Genomic DNA, 14,993 nt, shown 5'->3' on the forward strand with positions numbered 1-14,993 from the left:
CGCTCGGCCAGTCCGCCGCGGTCTTGTCAAAGCCGCGGAAAGTGCTGTGTTTGCCGCCCGCCCTGCCCTCCTCCGCCTCCCCGCGCCGGGTCAGGTGGGGGCCACGTGCACCCACGGGGCGGGGCTCAGCCTGGGCCACCCACCAGCAGACAGAAAGGGCAGGCTGGGATCGGGTATGTGTAGGGGTGCGGGGGAGCGGAGGCCTGGGTTCGAGTTCCACTCTTCTCAGAACCGCTCTGTCTTCCATTTTTCTTCGGAAGAAACAGCCTGGGTGCGCCGGTAAAGTCGTAGAAAGCGAAGGCCATGGGCACAGTGAAGCCTCAGAGCGGCCAGAGAGGAGCGGCGAAGGGAGGGAGGAGGAGAAGCGGACACCCCCCCCCTCCGGAATCCTGGGGCTTTGCCGCACCCCTGCCTCCCGCAGCTGTTTCAGTACAACGGACCTTGAGGTCTCAATCTGTCCCACTCCTCCTCCGACCGATGCAGGATCCCTGCCCGCCCCCTTCAGAGCCGAGCAGGTCTTTCACTGGACGCAGGAGTACCGCGGGGTTTGTTTATTTCACACTTACCCCTGAGGCTCGGCCTGGCCTGTGCCCTCCCCTCCCACCCCACACGGAGGGAGGGTGGGGGCGGGGGAGAGGGGGTTGCGGAGCTAGCGCAGCATTCTCAGAGGAGGGAGGTTGGAGGAGGGTGACCCCAGCACCCCGGGCACCTCGGGGCCATCTGCAGATGTTGAGAGCATTGAGTGGACGCAGAGCACCCCTCCCCCCAAATCCTCGAGAGGCACAAGTGGCAACAGAGTCCTGAAGGAGCAGGTTAGCAGCTGGCCCTCTCTTGGGCAAACCCACCTGGCATCTGAGAGGCCGCACGCCTGCCAGGGGCAGGGGCGGGAGAGGGCTTGCCCCATCACTCCACTCGCGTGGGCCGCCAGGGATGGGGCTCCCGCGTTAGTTTGAGCGTGTAGCTGCGCAGGCGCGGGCAGTGCGCGAGGAAGGCGCGCAGGACGGAGGGTCGCACCACGCAGAAGCAGTGCACCTCGCGCAGGCCCGGGCAGCGCTCCGCCAGCCGCTCCAGTGCGGAGTCCAGCTCGGCAGACGCGGCGGCGCGCACCTCGAGCACGCGCAAGGTGGCGGCGTAGTGGAGCGCAGCGAAGCGCACCGGGCCTACGCTGTCGCCGGAGAGGCAAAGGCGCAGCGCAGCCACCGGCACTGCGGGCTGCAGAACGCGCGTCACGCTCTCGGCGGGCATTGCCGGCTCCAGTTCCACCTCCACAACCAGTCCAGGGTGGCGGCGGCGCAACACGGCCCAGGCTTCGTTGGGCAGAGGGGGGGCCCGTGTGTCCTCAGGGCAGGCGCACCGCAGGGCCAGGAGAGCGAAAGGCGCGCGGTCCGGCGCCGCCAGCACCTCGAGGGCGGTGTGTGACAGGCTGGCCAGGTGCAGGCCGAGGGTGCACAGGCGCGGGCAGGCCTCTAGCAGCTCGAGCACGGAGCCCGGCCCCACGCTGCCCACCAGCGTACCGTTGTTCAGGAAAAGGCTGCGGAGCTCGGGGCAGCCGCGTGCCGCCCGCAGCACCAGGGCATCGTCCAGAGTGAAGGGCAAGCGCCGCAGGTCGAGGTGACGCAGTTCGCGAGCGGCCCGGCAGATGGCGGACACGGCGTCCAGGACATCGCGGCCCGCGTCGAAGAGCGGCTTCTCTCCGCGACACTCCAGGCGCAGGCCTCGAAGTCCTGGGGTACGGCCGGCCAGTGCGGTCAGCAGCTCCGTGGCCAGCCGGCGGCTCGGCTCCTTCGATGGCTCAAATTCCAGCCGCAGATTGCGAATGTGGTCCAGGCAGGTTGACAGATATGGCGGCAGCATGCCTTCTTGCTCACAGTAGCAACTTGGGGATAGAGCGGTGGAGAAAAAGCATGGGCTGTGTCCCCGAGAGCAGAAAAGAAGCCTCTACCCATCCCTCAGCCTGGTTCCAACTACCATCCCCTTCTGCTCCCTACCCACCGACCTCCCTGACCCGACCATGCCTGGTTACCCCAAACTAGCCGCTAATGCTGGGAGGGAACCCCCACCGTATCTCTTTAGAAGACTTCAGATGCGGCTGATAGAAGTAGAAACTGGCAAGGAGAGCCAGGGTTTTAGGAACTGGGTTTTCTCAGTGGTCTCTAAGGAGACATGCATAGCCACGTTCACATTCCGCCTCTGCTACACTCTAGCTGAGTGACTTGCTGCAGGAAGTGTTGAACTCTTTCTGCCTCAATTTTCTATCTGTGCAATGGAGATAATAATACTATCTATTAATTAATACATGTAAGGCACTTATAACAATGGTACATAGTAGGCAGTCAATACACGTTAGTAATTATTATTCTTTTTAATACAGGGAGTCACTGAATCTCCCCAGTCCCCAGACTCCACGGAGAGAGGGAGAAGACGGGAAGGTGGCAGGAGGAAGGAGGGGAGGAATGGGCTCACCTGATGGTCGTGTCATGCCACACGGCGCTGCAGACGGCAGCAGCAGCCCAGGCTCTGCAGACCCCTGCGGCGGCAGCGCGGTCCCGCAGGGGCAGGTGGCCGAAGATGAGCGCCAGCACCTCCTCCGGCAGTTGCTCTCCAGGCTCAGCCATTGCCGGCGCGGGGTGGGGGCTCTGGGGCTCCCAGCAGCTCTGGCTTGGAGAGAGAAGGATGGCCCTGGGCCCCGGAAAGCCAGAGTGTGGAGGGGAACACCAGAGCCTATGTAAGGAAATCCGTGTGGCCCAGGAGCTAATACACAATTTGTGGAACCCAGTGCAGCACGAAAATGCAGGGCTCGTTCAAAACATTTTTCAGAACTTCAAGCCCGTGACAGCAGAGCACTTAACCAAGTCACTAAACCAAGCACCGGGCCCTGTTCTACTGCACAGGCCTCCCACCCAGGAAGTCGGCCCTGGATGCTGAAGGGTTTCTGACTTATTTGCTCATTTATTTATTTATTCGCTCATTTAGAAGGGAAAGAGAGAACATCTGATTCTCCTTTAAACTACGTTATCACTTGTTGGGGGGAAAAGTCCCCACTTTATACAGTATTTAAAGGAAAGCAAGCACGACCTATGGGCCAAGTTGATAAAGTCCAAGTGCCCTGGTTTTAGACAATGCTATCTGATCTTCCTCCCAGTTGCTAAAGTCTTTCCTAGAGAAGTCGGAAGGCGACTGTATAGGTCCAGACTCTGAGAGCCCACCTCCCCTCCCCCGGCCTCCCTATACATAACATTCAGAGCTGCCCAGACCAGTCTTCAGGGAGTCACTGAACTGCTTCCTTCCCAGCTTGGACCCTCAGTACTAGGCAAGGACTGGGCCCAAGCCCTACCTGGAGGGCCATTGAAATGGGGGCTTCTCAGACTGCGAGGGACCCAGAACCACTCCGACATTTGTTTCCAATACAGAATCCGCGGCCCCATCTACTAAATCAGACTCTCTGGGAAGAGTAGGGTCCAGGAATCTGGATTTCAACAAGCGCCGGTGGACTCCCCAGGTCCCAAGTAGATAAACGCCTCCCTACTAGCCTCGCCGGTCCCTAGAGAGTGACAATAGGGTTAATAGGGCGGGAGCATTAGAGAAGACTTATAATTGACAGGGACCCTAGCCAATCAGGAAGCGGAGGAGAGGGCGGGGCACCGCTGAATCCGCCTAGAGAGGGGAACGCCCTTTCCCTTCCTCCACTCTGGGGGAAGACGTCCTGGGGACGTCCAGTAAGAAACTAGCGGGAGAAAAGCTTGGGGCTCTGGGTTCAAGTTCCGATCTTGATCCCAGAGCAGTCCAGACTCCCAGACTCAGCTGGGATTCCGCAGATCCACCCCCGAGCGCGGCCTTTCCCGGGCGGGCGTTGCTGGAAAGTGTGCATCCTCTTTTAAAAAAGTTGCCAATGTTATTTTAAGGTGATTGAAGGTTTTCATACACAACGTCTCCCACCACTTGCCAGTTTTCGATTTCCCGTATTTTCCAGACTAACGCTTCCTGCTGGAATTTGCGCGTGTATCCTGGAAGTTCAGATACCCTCGATCAGGCTTCAACCTGGGACCCACCGGCACCCCGTCTTGAGTGTCAGGGAGCAGCAGAGATCAGAGATCCTCGAGCTCGATCCCCCCAGAAAGCACCAGAAAATTCTGGTCCCCAGGGGACGCCCCTTTGTGGACCCGTCAGTTTCCCGCCGGAGGAAGCGGGGCAGCTCTCTCGCCCTGGAGCCCAGGGGTCGGGTTAGAGCCACGAGTCCCCGAAGGCCCCTGCCGCGGGCAGCGTTTCCTGCCGTCTAACCTCGGACGCCAGTGTCTTACCTGCTCAGTGGACCAGGTAGGCTTTGCCCAAAGGCTGGGGACTCGCGGTGGAGGGCAATGGGCGAGAAGGAGCCGCGGGGAGCCCGGGGGGCGGGACGCCGGGGCGGACGAGGCGGCTCGAGCCGGGGCGCCGCCCCTGCGCTGGGCGCACACCCGGAAGCAGCGCGGATCCAGGGGAGCTGGCGTGGGAATCCAGGCCGGGCCTGGGGGCCAGGTTAGTGCAGAGGGTGGGTGGGCTTCGCGGTGCTGCCGGGAGCAGAGGTGGATCCCGGCTCAGGACCGTGGAGGCGGTGAGGTTGTCATCCGCGGCTGCCCCGGCCAGGTGGTAGCGGTGGCCTATTGGGCTGTTTACGTGGGAGGCAGGAAAAAGGGTACCGACCTTGGCCCCCCAGGTTCCCTGTCCCAGCTAGGGGCTTTCGGGAGGCCGCAGGTGAGAAGGCGGAGCTGGTGTTGAACGAATCAGTGAGCAAAGACCTCTTGCCCCGTCCCAACCAGTCGTGCGTGGGAAATCCCAACATGAGGGTGGGCTAGTGGGAGGCTTGGGAGCTCCCCTGCAGGGCTCCGAAGGGGTGCAGCTGAGTAGGGGGCGCGCCTGCCTGCGTGCTAGGGGTCGCAGGCTTCCAGTTCTCTAGGGCCCACGCCCGCAGGCTGTGGCCCCTCACCCGGCCAGAGGTGGGGCTGTTCCTCCCTCCCCCTCCCCCACTGTTAGGGTGTGTTAATGGGGCGATGGCCCCTGGGGGTAGAGGTGTATTTTCAGGAGTCGGTCGGTACCCACGTGTCACTCTGTCTCAGCCCAGCTTAGCGTTTCCGGGACCCATCCTGGCCGGGCCCAAAGAGAGGCGGACTCCCGGAGGGTGAGGCTTGGGGCTTCCCGAGGAAGGGCTTCTGTGGAAGGAGGCGTAGGAAGAGTTCCCCAGGGGACCAGGAGCCAGGGGCCCTGGCAGACCTGTTTGACTTCCCCCATTTGTCCAGTCCTAGTGAGTGTGAGGGAGCGTCCCCACTCCTCCAGGTTTCCAGTGCCCCCTCCTCCCCTGGAAAGCCTGCTGGGCAGACCCTGGCTTGTCCTACTGCCCCCTCCACCACTTGGGGCGGGACCACATCCATCCATGGGGTCTGCACCTTCAAGTCAGGGGACTAAGAAAACATGAAAGAGCAGACGTTTCCAGGGTAGGTTTTTACACTCTTCTACCCCCCCGGGCCTCTCCCCCAGGGCTCCCCGCTTGTCTCCCCACCTGGCCTCACTTGTCACCTACAGAGATTCACCCCGTTTTTGTTTCGTTTTTTATTTTTTTGCTTTTTAAGGAAAACAAATTAATTTTGCTTTTTTAAATACAAAGGACATGTATTTTACATGAAGTAGAATATTGCTAAATACAATGACAATTGAACCCCCCCCCCCCAAAAAAAAAAATCTCCATTCCCATAGAGCATTGTTTTGGGTAAACAAGTATTCATATGTTTTCTACCAAAAGGTTATTGGTGCAGGGGTGGGGGGCCCAAAAGCCATATCCCTGTGCTCAGACTCAGGATAGGACCATCACCAGGTATTCTTCTTGCCAGGTCTGGGGCATGCTGCATGGCCTCTGCCCAGTTACTGTCCAGGCTTTGGCTCTCAGGTTAAGGTCTGGGGCAGACCTGAAACAGCCTCCCCAACAATATCCAAGCCTATGGTCCTGGCTCCTTCTGGCATCTCTCCCCGGAGGTTCCCTGTCCCTCTTGTAAATAGATGCCAGCTGAGACCACCCCATCTGTACTGCAGACAGAGCAATGAATCAGTCCAGGGTGCTCACACTGGGGCTCAGCACCGCTCCTAGCCCTCCATATGTAAATGCCAAAGATCAGAGAGTCAAGGCTGATGGGGCAGGAGGTGGGGTCTTGAGCCCATGTTTATAGGATAAGGGTGGGATGTTGCCTCAGGTGAGGTGGGGAGGAAGGAGCAGGCCTAGGAGGCCACTGAACTGAAGGTCAGTGCAGTGTGGTTCCCTGGTTGGGAATTTTGCCCCTGGTCTAGGGCTAGGATTTTGTCAGTAGATGGCGGATATACCAGAGCCACGGGGCCCTGGCTCTCTCTGAACAGGGAAGGAATCTGTAATAGAACAATTTCAGGTGCATAAGACAAGAGCCCAGCTCCAAGAACCAAAAGGAATGATTTAGCTCACATAGCGGAGAAGTGCAGCTGGCGCCAGGGGCCTAGTGTGTGGCTGGGAGTGCACCTCCTCATCTCTGGGCTCTGTTTCCTTTTTGTCAGTTTCATTCTCATTCAGGCTCTTCCCAAGCAGTGACAAAGGAGGGAGACCTCCCCTTCCTTCCAGCTCAGCCCCAAGGGAAGAGAAACTAGTGCCTCTTTCCTATTGGTCCAGCCAGAGTTGCAGGTTGTTTGGTCTGTCTTGAATCTGCCCAGCTCGGAACTAATCATTTTAGAAAGGTGAATGGAATATGCAGGTTGGCCAGACCTGTTTCACATGCCCACACCTGGAGCTAGGGAGTGGGGTTAGCCCTCCCAGCAGGCACATGGATTAAAGAGAAGCGAGAAGGCCCCCAAAGCCCATCAGGATGGGGGAAAGGAATCTGGGCAGGCACAAACTATCCTTTGAAGTGAGGTCAGAATGTGTGGTTAGGAATGCAGGTGAGAACACTGCTGTGGTGGGAGAGGGGGGCTGTGGTCCTCAGCCTTAGGACCTAAGGGATCCTGGGAGCTCAAGTTTAAGCTGAGGGCATACCAGGACATGGGTCCCATTGGCTGTGTGGCATGGGCACCTCCAGGATGAAGATGTCTCCGGTCAGCTTTGGTAAGAGAGACGATTGGTCTGAGGAAAAGGCGTAACTTCTCTGCCTCCAGAGCAGGCTGGTACCTTTTTCCCCTCTCCCTGCTGTGACCACGGGCTCTTCCTCTGAGAAGGCAGTGGAGGGAGGGACAGTCCTCACTGCAAGTTGGGGCTGAGCTGGGCTGGACTCTGTTGAGCCAGACACACAGGGGCTTCCTGTGAGATGGTGAACAAGTATGCCAGCTGGATGGGACAACTGGGCCATGTGGGACTGGATGGGTTGCCTCCAGGGCTGGGTTTGGGGTGATCTGGATGCCTATCTGCATCTCCAGGAGGCGAGATGGCGGCTGGGCCAAATGGGCTCGAGGAGTGGGTGGGCAGTGCATACCTGTTTGTGGAGTCCTCGCTGGACAAGGTGGTCCTGTCAGACGCTTACGCTCATCCCCAGCAGAAGGTGGCGGTGTACAGGGCTCTTCGGGCTGCATTGGCAGGTGCGTGATTGAGTCACTTGGTGAGAAAGGGGAGGCTTTTGGTGGGTGGGGCCAGGGGCTGAGACCCCCCCAATCTGTTCAACTCTGTGGGCATGTGCCTCACCTCAAGCAGGGAAAAGATTTGATGGCAAGGACTGGACCGGTTGCTTAGGCTGTCTTCTTTGTTACCCACATGCGCCCTTGGGTGTATATAGCTAATCTTCGTGTCTATGTATGATCTACTTATGTGTGCACTAACGTCCCCCACTCCCCGAACCAGCCAGATCACTGCTTTCTACTAATGGCGCACATCTCTCTCCTCTTTTCCTCTCTCACTGCAGCACTCCTTGCCCCAAACCCCTTCCCAGTAACTACCTTGGGGCGGGGCGGGGGGGGGGGGGCTTTCCCATATCAGGGCAGAAGCGACAGGAGACTGAGCCTGGTTGGGGCATCCCACTCTGGGGCAGCAGGAGCCATCCTTGGTGGAGGCCTAAGATCTGAGACCTCCCATTCCTTCCCTGCCCCGCTGGCCCCCTACCCAGATGGCTTGGCTGCCCAGGGCATTCGCCCCCCTCTGTGCTGCAAAGTCTCTCCGCACGTCCCTTTTTGCCCACCTTAATTTGGAGCTCCAGAGATGGGGCTAGGATGGTACCCACTCCCTGGAATAGGTCCTGGCCTTCATTCTGTCATCCCAATTTTGTTTCCTGGCTGGGAGCTCTGGGGTAACCCCGTGCTCCTAGGTCTGGGGGCTAGGGAGGGGCTCTGACCGCGGGCTTCACCCCTCCTCCGACTGCTTGGAGAACGGTCTGGCTGGGGACCGTCTGGCGCCTGACTGCCCGCCTCCGCAGAGAGTGGGAGCCCTGACGAGTTGCAGATGCTCAAGATCCACCGCAGCGATCCGCAGCTGATTGTGCAGCTGCGTTTCTGTGGACGCCAGACCTGCGGCCGCTTCCTCCGCGCCTACCGCGAGGGGGCGCTGCGCGCTGCACTGGAGGGCCGCTTGGCTGCATCGCTCACACTGTACTCGGTGCCTTTGCAACTGGAGCTGCGCGCCGGCGCGGAGCGGCTGGACGCCTTGCTGGCAGATGAGGAGCGTTGTTTGAGTTGCATCTTTGCCCAGAAGGTGCGGCGGGACTGGGCCCAGAGGTGGGGCAGGGATTCGTGGCTAAGACCCCCACCGACGCAGCACTCCTCTCCCTAGCCTGACCGGATCCGGGACGAGGAACTCGCGGAGTTGGAGGATGCGCTCCGGAATTTGACTTTTGGCTCAGGGGGCCAGGGTGGCAACGTAGAGGTACCTCCAGCCCCCTTGCAGTCCCTGGCCCCATCTCCGTCGGAGAAGCCACCGCCACCGCCACCGCCACCATCTGGCCAGACTTTTATGTTCCAGGGTCAGCCCATAGGTGAGGCGCGCTTGGAGACAGAGACAGGGTCACCTGGAAATGGCAGGGCGGGAATGGGAGGGTATCGGTGTGCCCCCGCCCCCAGCTCACTCCTCTTTCCACTCCTCCCCTCCCCGCAGTGAACCGGCCACTAAACCTGCAGGACCAGCAGACGTTTGCGCGCTCAGTGGGCCTCAAATGGCGCAAGGTTGGGCGCTCCCTGCAGCGTGGCTGTCGCGCACTGAGGGACCCAGTGCTTGACTCCCTGGCCTATGAATACGAGCGCGAGGGGTTGTACGAGCAAGCCTTCCAGCTACTGAGGCGCTTCGTGCAGGCCGAGGGCCGCCGCGCCACGCTGCAGCGCCTGGTGGAGGCGCTCGAGGAGAACGAGCTCACCAGCTTGGCAGAGGACTTGCTGGGCCTGGCGAATCCTGATAGCACCCTGGCCTAGGCTGGGTACCAGACACAAGGACGGTCAGCCAGTTGCCCAGCCAGGGTTTGAAGCACCTGGATGACTCTAGGGTCCCTTCTTGCTGCTACGGCTGCCCTGTCCATTCACAGGACTTACAACCCTCCTTAGTGGAGCTGCTGGGCAGAATTGACTGCCTTCTCCAGGAGTCAGACAGGCACCCACCATGCCTGCTGGGGTGCCATTGGGGATTCCGCCCCAGATACTATGATAGGGACGGAGTGTGGGGGTGCTCTGCTGCAGAGGTCGGCCTCACCTCACCTGTCCCACAAGGGGGGCTTTTGGCCAGCCCTTACCTCTTCTCTCATTGCACAGTCACTCATTAGGCACCCGCTGTGTTTTAGGCATCATCCTGGTGCTACAAATACTTTGGTGAACAAGACAGAGGAAGCCTACCTGCTCCCAGTTCACACTCAGTATGGGACTCCCAAGTATTAAGCAACAGTAATAAAATGTTACCTGTTTCTCTTTTTTCCTTTTTAATATTTAAGTTTTTGATTTGAGAGAAAGAGAGGAAGGTAGAGAGAGAAACATCAATTTGTTGGTCCACCCATTTATGCATTCATTGGTTGCTTCTTGTATGTGCCCTAAGGATGGAGCCTGCAACCTTGGCTTATCGGGATCACACTCTAATCAATTGAGCTACCCAGCCAGGGCATGGCACCTGTTTCTTGATGTGAAAAATATAAGCACTGAGCAGGGGCCTAACCCAGATTAGGGCTTAGGCTTCCTGGGAGAGATGAATGTGAATAAGGGAGGGTTATGGGGGTATGTGTGTGAGAGAATGGCAATGTCCTGGGGGAGGAAAGAGGGAAAGATGTTAGAAAGTTTGAGTGGCTGGATCTAGGGGTGGGTGGATTTGCAGAGACGGGCTGGTGAGTGGGGGAGGTAGATAGCATGGGGTCTGGGAAGCCATATTTTACAGAATTTGGATTTTATCCTGAGGTCAGTGAGAAGCCTTTAAAGGGTTTCAGGAATGGAGGCTGGGTAGCTGGTGAGGATGGGGGGGGGGGGGGAGAGAGAGAGAGAGAGAGAGAGAGAGAGAGAGAGAGAGAGAGAGAAGCCCAGGCTGGGACAGTGGTAGCAGAGATGGAGGGAAGCGAGGAACACAGAGTTGTTTTGGACAAAGGATAACAGGCCTGGTGACAGTGGATAAGGAGTGAGGTGAGAGAGGACCCCAGAGTTTCTGCTTTGCAGTTGGATTAAAGGTGAGTCTTCTGCTGAGGTGGGGGCGGGCCTGGAGGAGGTGAAATGCTTGCTGTGTTTGGAACAAGTTGGGCATGATATTCCTGTAGAACATCCAGGGAGAGTCTAAGGACAGCTGGATCTTTTTAAAATATATATATATTTTATTGAATTTTTAGAGAGAGAAAGGGAGAGGGATAGAGAGTTAGAAACATCGACATGAGAGAAACATCGATCAGCTGCCTCCTGCACATCCCCTACTGGGGATGTGCCCGCAACCAAGGTACATGCCCTTGACCGGAGTCAAACCTGGGACCCTTCAGTCCGAAGGCCGATGCTCTATCCACTGAGCCAAACGGGTCAGGGCAGACAGCTGGATCTTTAGTTTTGAGTTCAGCAGACGGTCAAGGCTAAAGATGCACCAATGGACAGAGCAGAGTGGGTGGGGTGGCCCAGGGAGAGGTCCTGAAGGACACTGACCAGAAAAGGGGCGGCCCAAAGAGCAAGGAGAAAAACTAGAGTTGGAAGTCAGTCAAGGAAAAGGCTCCTGGGTGGGAGGTATTTCTAGGACATGGTGGGTACAGCCTGAAGCCAGATCACAGCGGGGTGGGAGGTGAGGCGGTGGAAGAAACGGAATGGCAGACACCTGAGAGGCTGTGAACAGGAAAGTGAGGCTCAGGAGAGAGGGTTTGCTTTTGAAGGGAGAACGCTGGTGGTAAGTTGTCAGGAGCAGGCACAGCCATTGGAAGGATGGCGCTGGGTATTGGTGCTGGGTTAGCACCAATTATAGCCTGTCGTCAAACTCTGGAGCAGGGTGGGTTGGGGTGGGGACTCTCTACTCCAGGCTCCTCTGAGACTGAGTTCCAGGAAGAGGGAGCTCGCAGCAGAGCTAGGCAAGGACTGGGCCCTCCGTCTCCACAGTACCTCTCTGCCCACCTGGGCCCCAGATCAAACCCTTTGCTCACTGGCCTACTTCAGGAATCCCCCAACCTGGCCCACAGTGGCCCAGGCTTGGTTGTTTCTACCTGAAGTTATGCTGGCCTGGGGCATTAGGAACCTGGGGACTCAGAATTGCCTTTTAAGAGACAGACTTAAGTGCTCACCTGTGAAATTAATGGGTGAAAAAAAAAACAAAACACACAGGGTTGGCCTGTGTTTTGAATAAATTAATTTCACAGGTGAGCACTTAAGTCTGTCTTTTCAGAGGCAATGTGTTCCGAGGATGGATGGGGAGAGAGGCAAGGGAGGACAGAGGAAAGAGTCCTGGACTGAATGCCAAAAGACCGGAGGCTGCCTTTTCCTGCCCCCGCCCCCTGAAAAGCAGATTTGGGGAGCTTGTATCCAGACCAGAACCCACCTCCCCGGGAATTCTCAGAAAGAGTTGCCTGTTAGGATACCTCTCTGAGATTAGTCCCCACTCGGAGATAGCACTCCCTGAGTCGCCTGGGTGGAGCTGAACTTCAGCTGTCCGCGCGCACAGCTGGAGGGTCACGTGGTAGCAGCCCCAGCCCCCCCTTCCTGCCAACGCTGCAGCTGGCCCTGGCGGGTCCATGGCCGCCCTTGGGACCCTGCGCTGAGCCCCGGCGTCCGGGGCCCTGCCGCTCCCAAGGGCCAAGCGTGTGAGTGTCCGGGTCACAAGGACCGACGTGGTGAGTAGAGAGGAGTGAAAGGGATTTGGCCTCAGCGCAGGGAAGGGGAGTGGGGGTGGGGCTGAGGCTCTGTTTCTCCCTGCCCGGCCTTGGAGCACCGTCCAGGGCTGAAGTTGAGGGGTGGGAGTTGGCTGCTTGTAAGACTCCTTGCCCTCTCAGGGGTGGGGGGGGGGGGGATGAGGGGAGTAACGGAGCCAGAGGAGGGGGATGAACCGCCGGTAGTTGGGGAACGTCGGCGGGTGGCCTCCCGCCCCCTCCCCTCGGGGAGGGCGGGGCCCAGAACCCAGACAGAGTTTCTCCGCAGGGGGCGCGGGCGCCGGCCACGCGGACATGAGGCGGAGGCTGCGCCTACGCGGGGACGCGTTGCTCACGCTGATCCTGGGCGCCGCCCTCAGCCTCCTGCTCTATGCGCAGCGCGATGGCAGAGCTCCCACGACTAGAGCGCCACGAGTGCAAGGGCGGGCAGCGCGGGGGCCCACCCCCCGGCTCCGTGTATTCCAGGCACCGGACGCGGGCGCAGCCCTGCAGGTCTATGAAGAGGATACGCCGGAGCCGCCCACGCCCACGGGACCCTTTGACTTTCGCGGATACCTGCGTGCCAAGGACCAGCGACGCTTCCCCCTGCTCATTAACCAGCCGCACAAGTGCCGAGGCGATGGCGCACCCGGCGCAGGACCCGACCTACTCATCGCCGTCAAGTCAGTGGCGGCCGACTTTGAGCGGCGACAAGCTGTGCGCCAGACGTGGGGGGCTGAGGGTCGCGTGCAAGGGGCGCTCGTGCGCCGCGTGTTCTTGCTGGGCGTGCCCAAGGGCGCAGCCTCAGACCCAACTGAAGCGGAGGGGGCTGGCTCGCAAGCGCGCTGGCGCGCCCTACTGCGTGCTGAGAGCCGCACCTACACAGACATCCTGCTTTGGGCCTTCGACGACACTTTCTTCAACCTAACGCTCAAGGAGATCCACTTTCTGGCCTGGGCCTCAGCCTACTGCCCCAACGTACGCTTCGTTTTTAAGGGCGACGCCGACGTGTTCATGCACGTAGGAAACCTGCTGGAGTTCCTGGCGGCGCGGGACCCGGCGCAGGACCTGCTTGTGGGTGATGTGATCGTACAGGCACGGCCAATCCGGGCACGAGCCAGCAAGTACTACATTCCGGAGGCTGTGTACGGCCTGCCGGCCTACCCGGCATACGCTGGTGGAGGCGGCTTCGTGCTTTCGGGGGCCACGCTGCGCCGCCTGGCTGGCGCCTGCGCCCAGGTTGAGCTCTTCCCTATAGACGATGTCTTTCTGGGGATGTGTCTGCAGCGCCTTCGGCTCACACCTGAGCCTCATCCTGCTTTCCGCACCTTTGGCATACCCCAACCTTCAGCTGCGCCACACCTGCGCACCTTTGATCCCTGCTTTTACCGTGAGCTAGTTGTAGTGCATGGACTATCAGCCGCTGACATCTGGCTAATGTGGCACCTACTGCATGGTTCGCCTGGGCCGGCCTGTGCGCATCAGCGGCCTGTAGCCGCTGGCCCCTTCCAGTGGGGGCCGTAGTAAGCTATCACAGCCCCAAGCTCCCTTCATTCAGATCCCCCTACCTGGGAGCTGATCTGGAACAATCTAATGACAAACCTTTGAGGGGTAAGGAGGGTGGGATGTGTGTGCGCGTGTGCATGGAAGTGGCAGGGACTCATGGACTCTGACCACACAACTTGGTTTGAGACACAGGCCTTTCTCATAGCTAGATCCCACAAGGAGGTGTGGGGATCTGACTTCAGCCTTCATGGAACTGGCAGACATGCTGTTAAAACTCAATCTGAAAGTAGGCATTTTGCTTCCAATCTGTCCCTCCAAATTATATTTCCAGCCTTGTAAAGGTTTTTAGATCTCCTTTTGAGGAGACACCCCCTTCCTGGGCCCTGGTTTGGTTGCAACAGCAGGGATCGAGGCACACAGGGACAACTAAGTCTTTCCCCACCTCCAAATACCCTGGGCACAAGAACCTATACCCACACAACTAGGGCAATCTCCTGGAGGCTGGATTTTTTTTTTTTTTAAGGCTGTATTGCCTTCAGAGTAGCCAAGGAACCTCTTGTAAGATGACTCCACTATACATTGTCCCACATTCTAAAAAAAGAAAGCCAATGACCCCACACTTATTTTAGTACAAACATCCCAGCAACAGCACGTGGTGAGCCATTGCTGAGGGCATAGGTCTTTATTGGAGAGGTGTGGGCAGGACATGAGGAAGGTTCCCCCATTCCAGGAGGATGAGATCAGTCCTGGCTGACCCAATAGTGGGGATATGTGGAGTGGGGGTGGGGGTGGTGTCTCTGGCCAGGCTACAGTCCAAAGGGGAAGACACCAGTCAGTCACAAAGTCATGAGAACGCCACACAAGCCTGGATGTAGGCCCAGGAATCATATAGGAACCTGGGGCAGGTCCCCTGCACATTCATCGTTAAACTATACAGGATGAGGCTGTACATGAGTTAATTACAAAAGTCATATTTACAAAAATCTGTACACACATTTGAAAAACTCACAAAATTTTCATCTATGTATCACAAGTTGCTAGACCAAAATATTAAAAATGGGATAAAATTATACATTTCTCTTCTCAATTCTTTTCAAAAGGTTAATATTTTTAAAGCACATATGCTACTTTCCTTAGCAAGACCCATGAAGAGGCTGAACAGCTCAGCCCTCCTTGAGTCCCCAGAAGCCTTGAGCCATGAACGGGCCCAGCCAGGGGACACTGCCCAGGATTGGGGCAGGGGAGCCAGCCCAC

At 58.2% G+C, this 14,993-nt stretch overlaps 3 protein-coding genes across 9 annotated transcripts; 2 read left to right on the forward strand and 1 right to left on the reverse strand.

Annotated features, from left to right (window-relative positions):
* Positions 1–79: 79 nt before the first annotated feature.
* FBXL8 (F-box and leucine rich repeat protein 8) lies at positions 80–4,409 on the reverse strand. Of its 6 annotated transcripts, XR_013815173.1 has the most exons (4): positions 3,335–3,373; positions 2,464–2,654; positions 846–1,876; positions 80–720 (listed from the first exon to the last, which is right to left on the reverse strand). XR_013815173.1 is itself a non-coding variant. In XM_079799720.1 (3 exons), exons 1-3 carry the CDS (start codon positions 3,344–3,346, stop codon positions 904–906), a joined length of 1,176 nt encoding a protein of 391 aa, XP_079655846.1. In that variant the 5' UTR covers positions 3,347–3,373; the 3' UTR covers positions 80–903. The 6 variants fall into 6 exon arrangements, 5 of the variants coding, with proteins under 5 accessions (XP_079655846.1, XP_079655848.1, XP_079655849.1 ...); XM_079799720.1 differs by having other exon boundaries at positions 80–1,876; XM_079799722.1 differs by lacking the exon at positions 3,335–3,373 and adding an exon at positions 4,299–4,389 and having other exon boundaries at positions 480–1,876; positions 2,464–2,679.
* TRADD (TNFRSF1A associated via death domain) lies at positions 4,180–9,856 on the forward strand (the record flags this gene model as incomplete). Of its 2 annotated transcripts, none has more annotated exons than XM_079799726.1 (5): positions 4,180–4,314; positions 7,396–7,554; positions 8,382–8,656; positions 8,735–8,936; positions 9,056–9,856. In XM_079799726.1, 4 exons carry the CDS (start codon positions 7,404–7,406, stop codon positions 9,364–9,366), a joined length of 939 nt encoding a protein of 312 aa, XP_079655852.1. In that variant the 3' UTR covers positions 9,367–9,856. The 2 variants fall into 2 exon arrangements, with proteins under 2 accessions (XP_079655852.1, XP_079655851.1); XM_079799725.1 differs by lacking the exon at positions 4,180–4,314 and adding an exon at positions 4,356–4,512.
* A 585-nt stretch (positions 9,857–10,441) lies between these two features.
* B3GNT9 (UDP-GlcNAc:betaGal beta-1,3-N-acetylglucosaminyltransferase 9) lies at positions 10,442–13,757 on the forward strand (the record flags this gene model as incomplete). The annotated part of the gene is made up of 2 exons (XM_079800415.1): positions 10,442–12,218; positions 12,523–13,757. Exon 2 carries the CDS (start codon positions 12,549–12,551, stop codon positions 13,755–13,757), a length of 1,209 nt encoding a protein of 402 aa, XP_079656541.1. The 5' UTR covers positions 10,442–12,218; positions 12,523–12,548.
* Positions 13,758–14,993: the final 1,236 nt, after the last annotated feature.

Source organism: Cnephaeus nilssonii (genome assembly GCF_951640355.1).
Source record: "Cnephaeus nilssonii genome assembly, chromosome: 20".
Lineage (NCBI taxonomy): Eukaryota > Metazoa > Chordata > Mammalia > Chiroptera > Vespertilionidae > Cnephaeus > Cnephaeus nilssonii.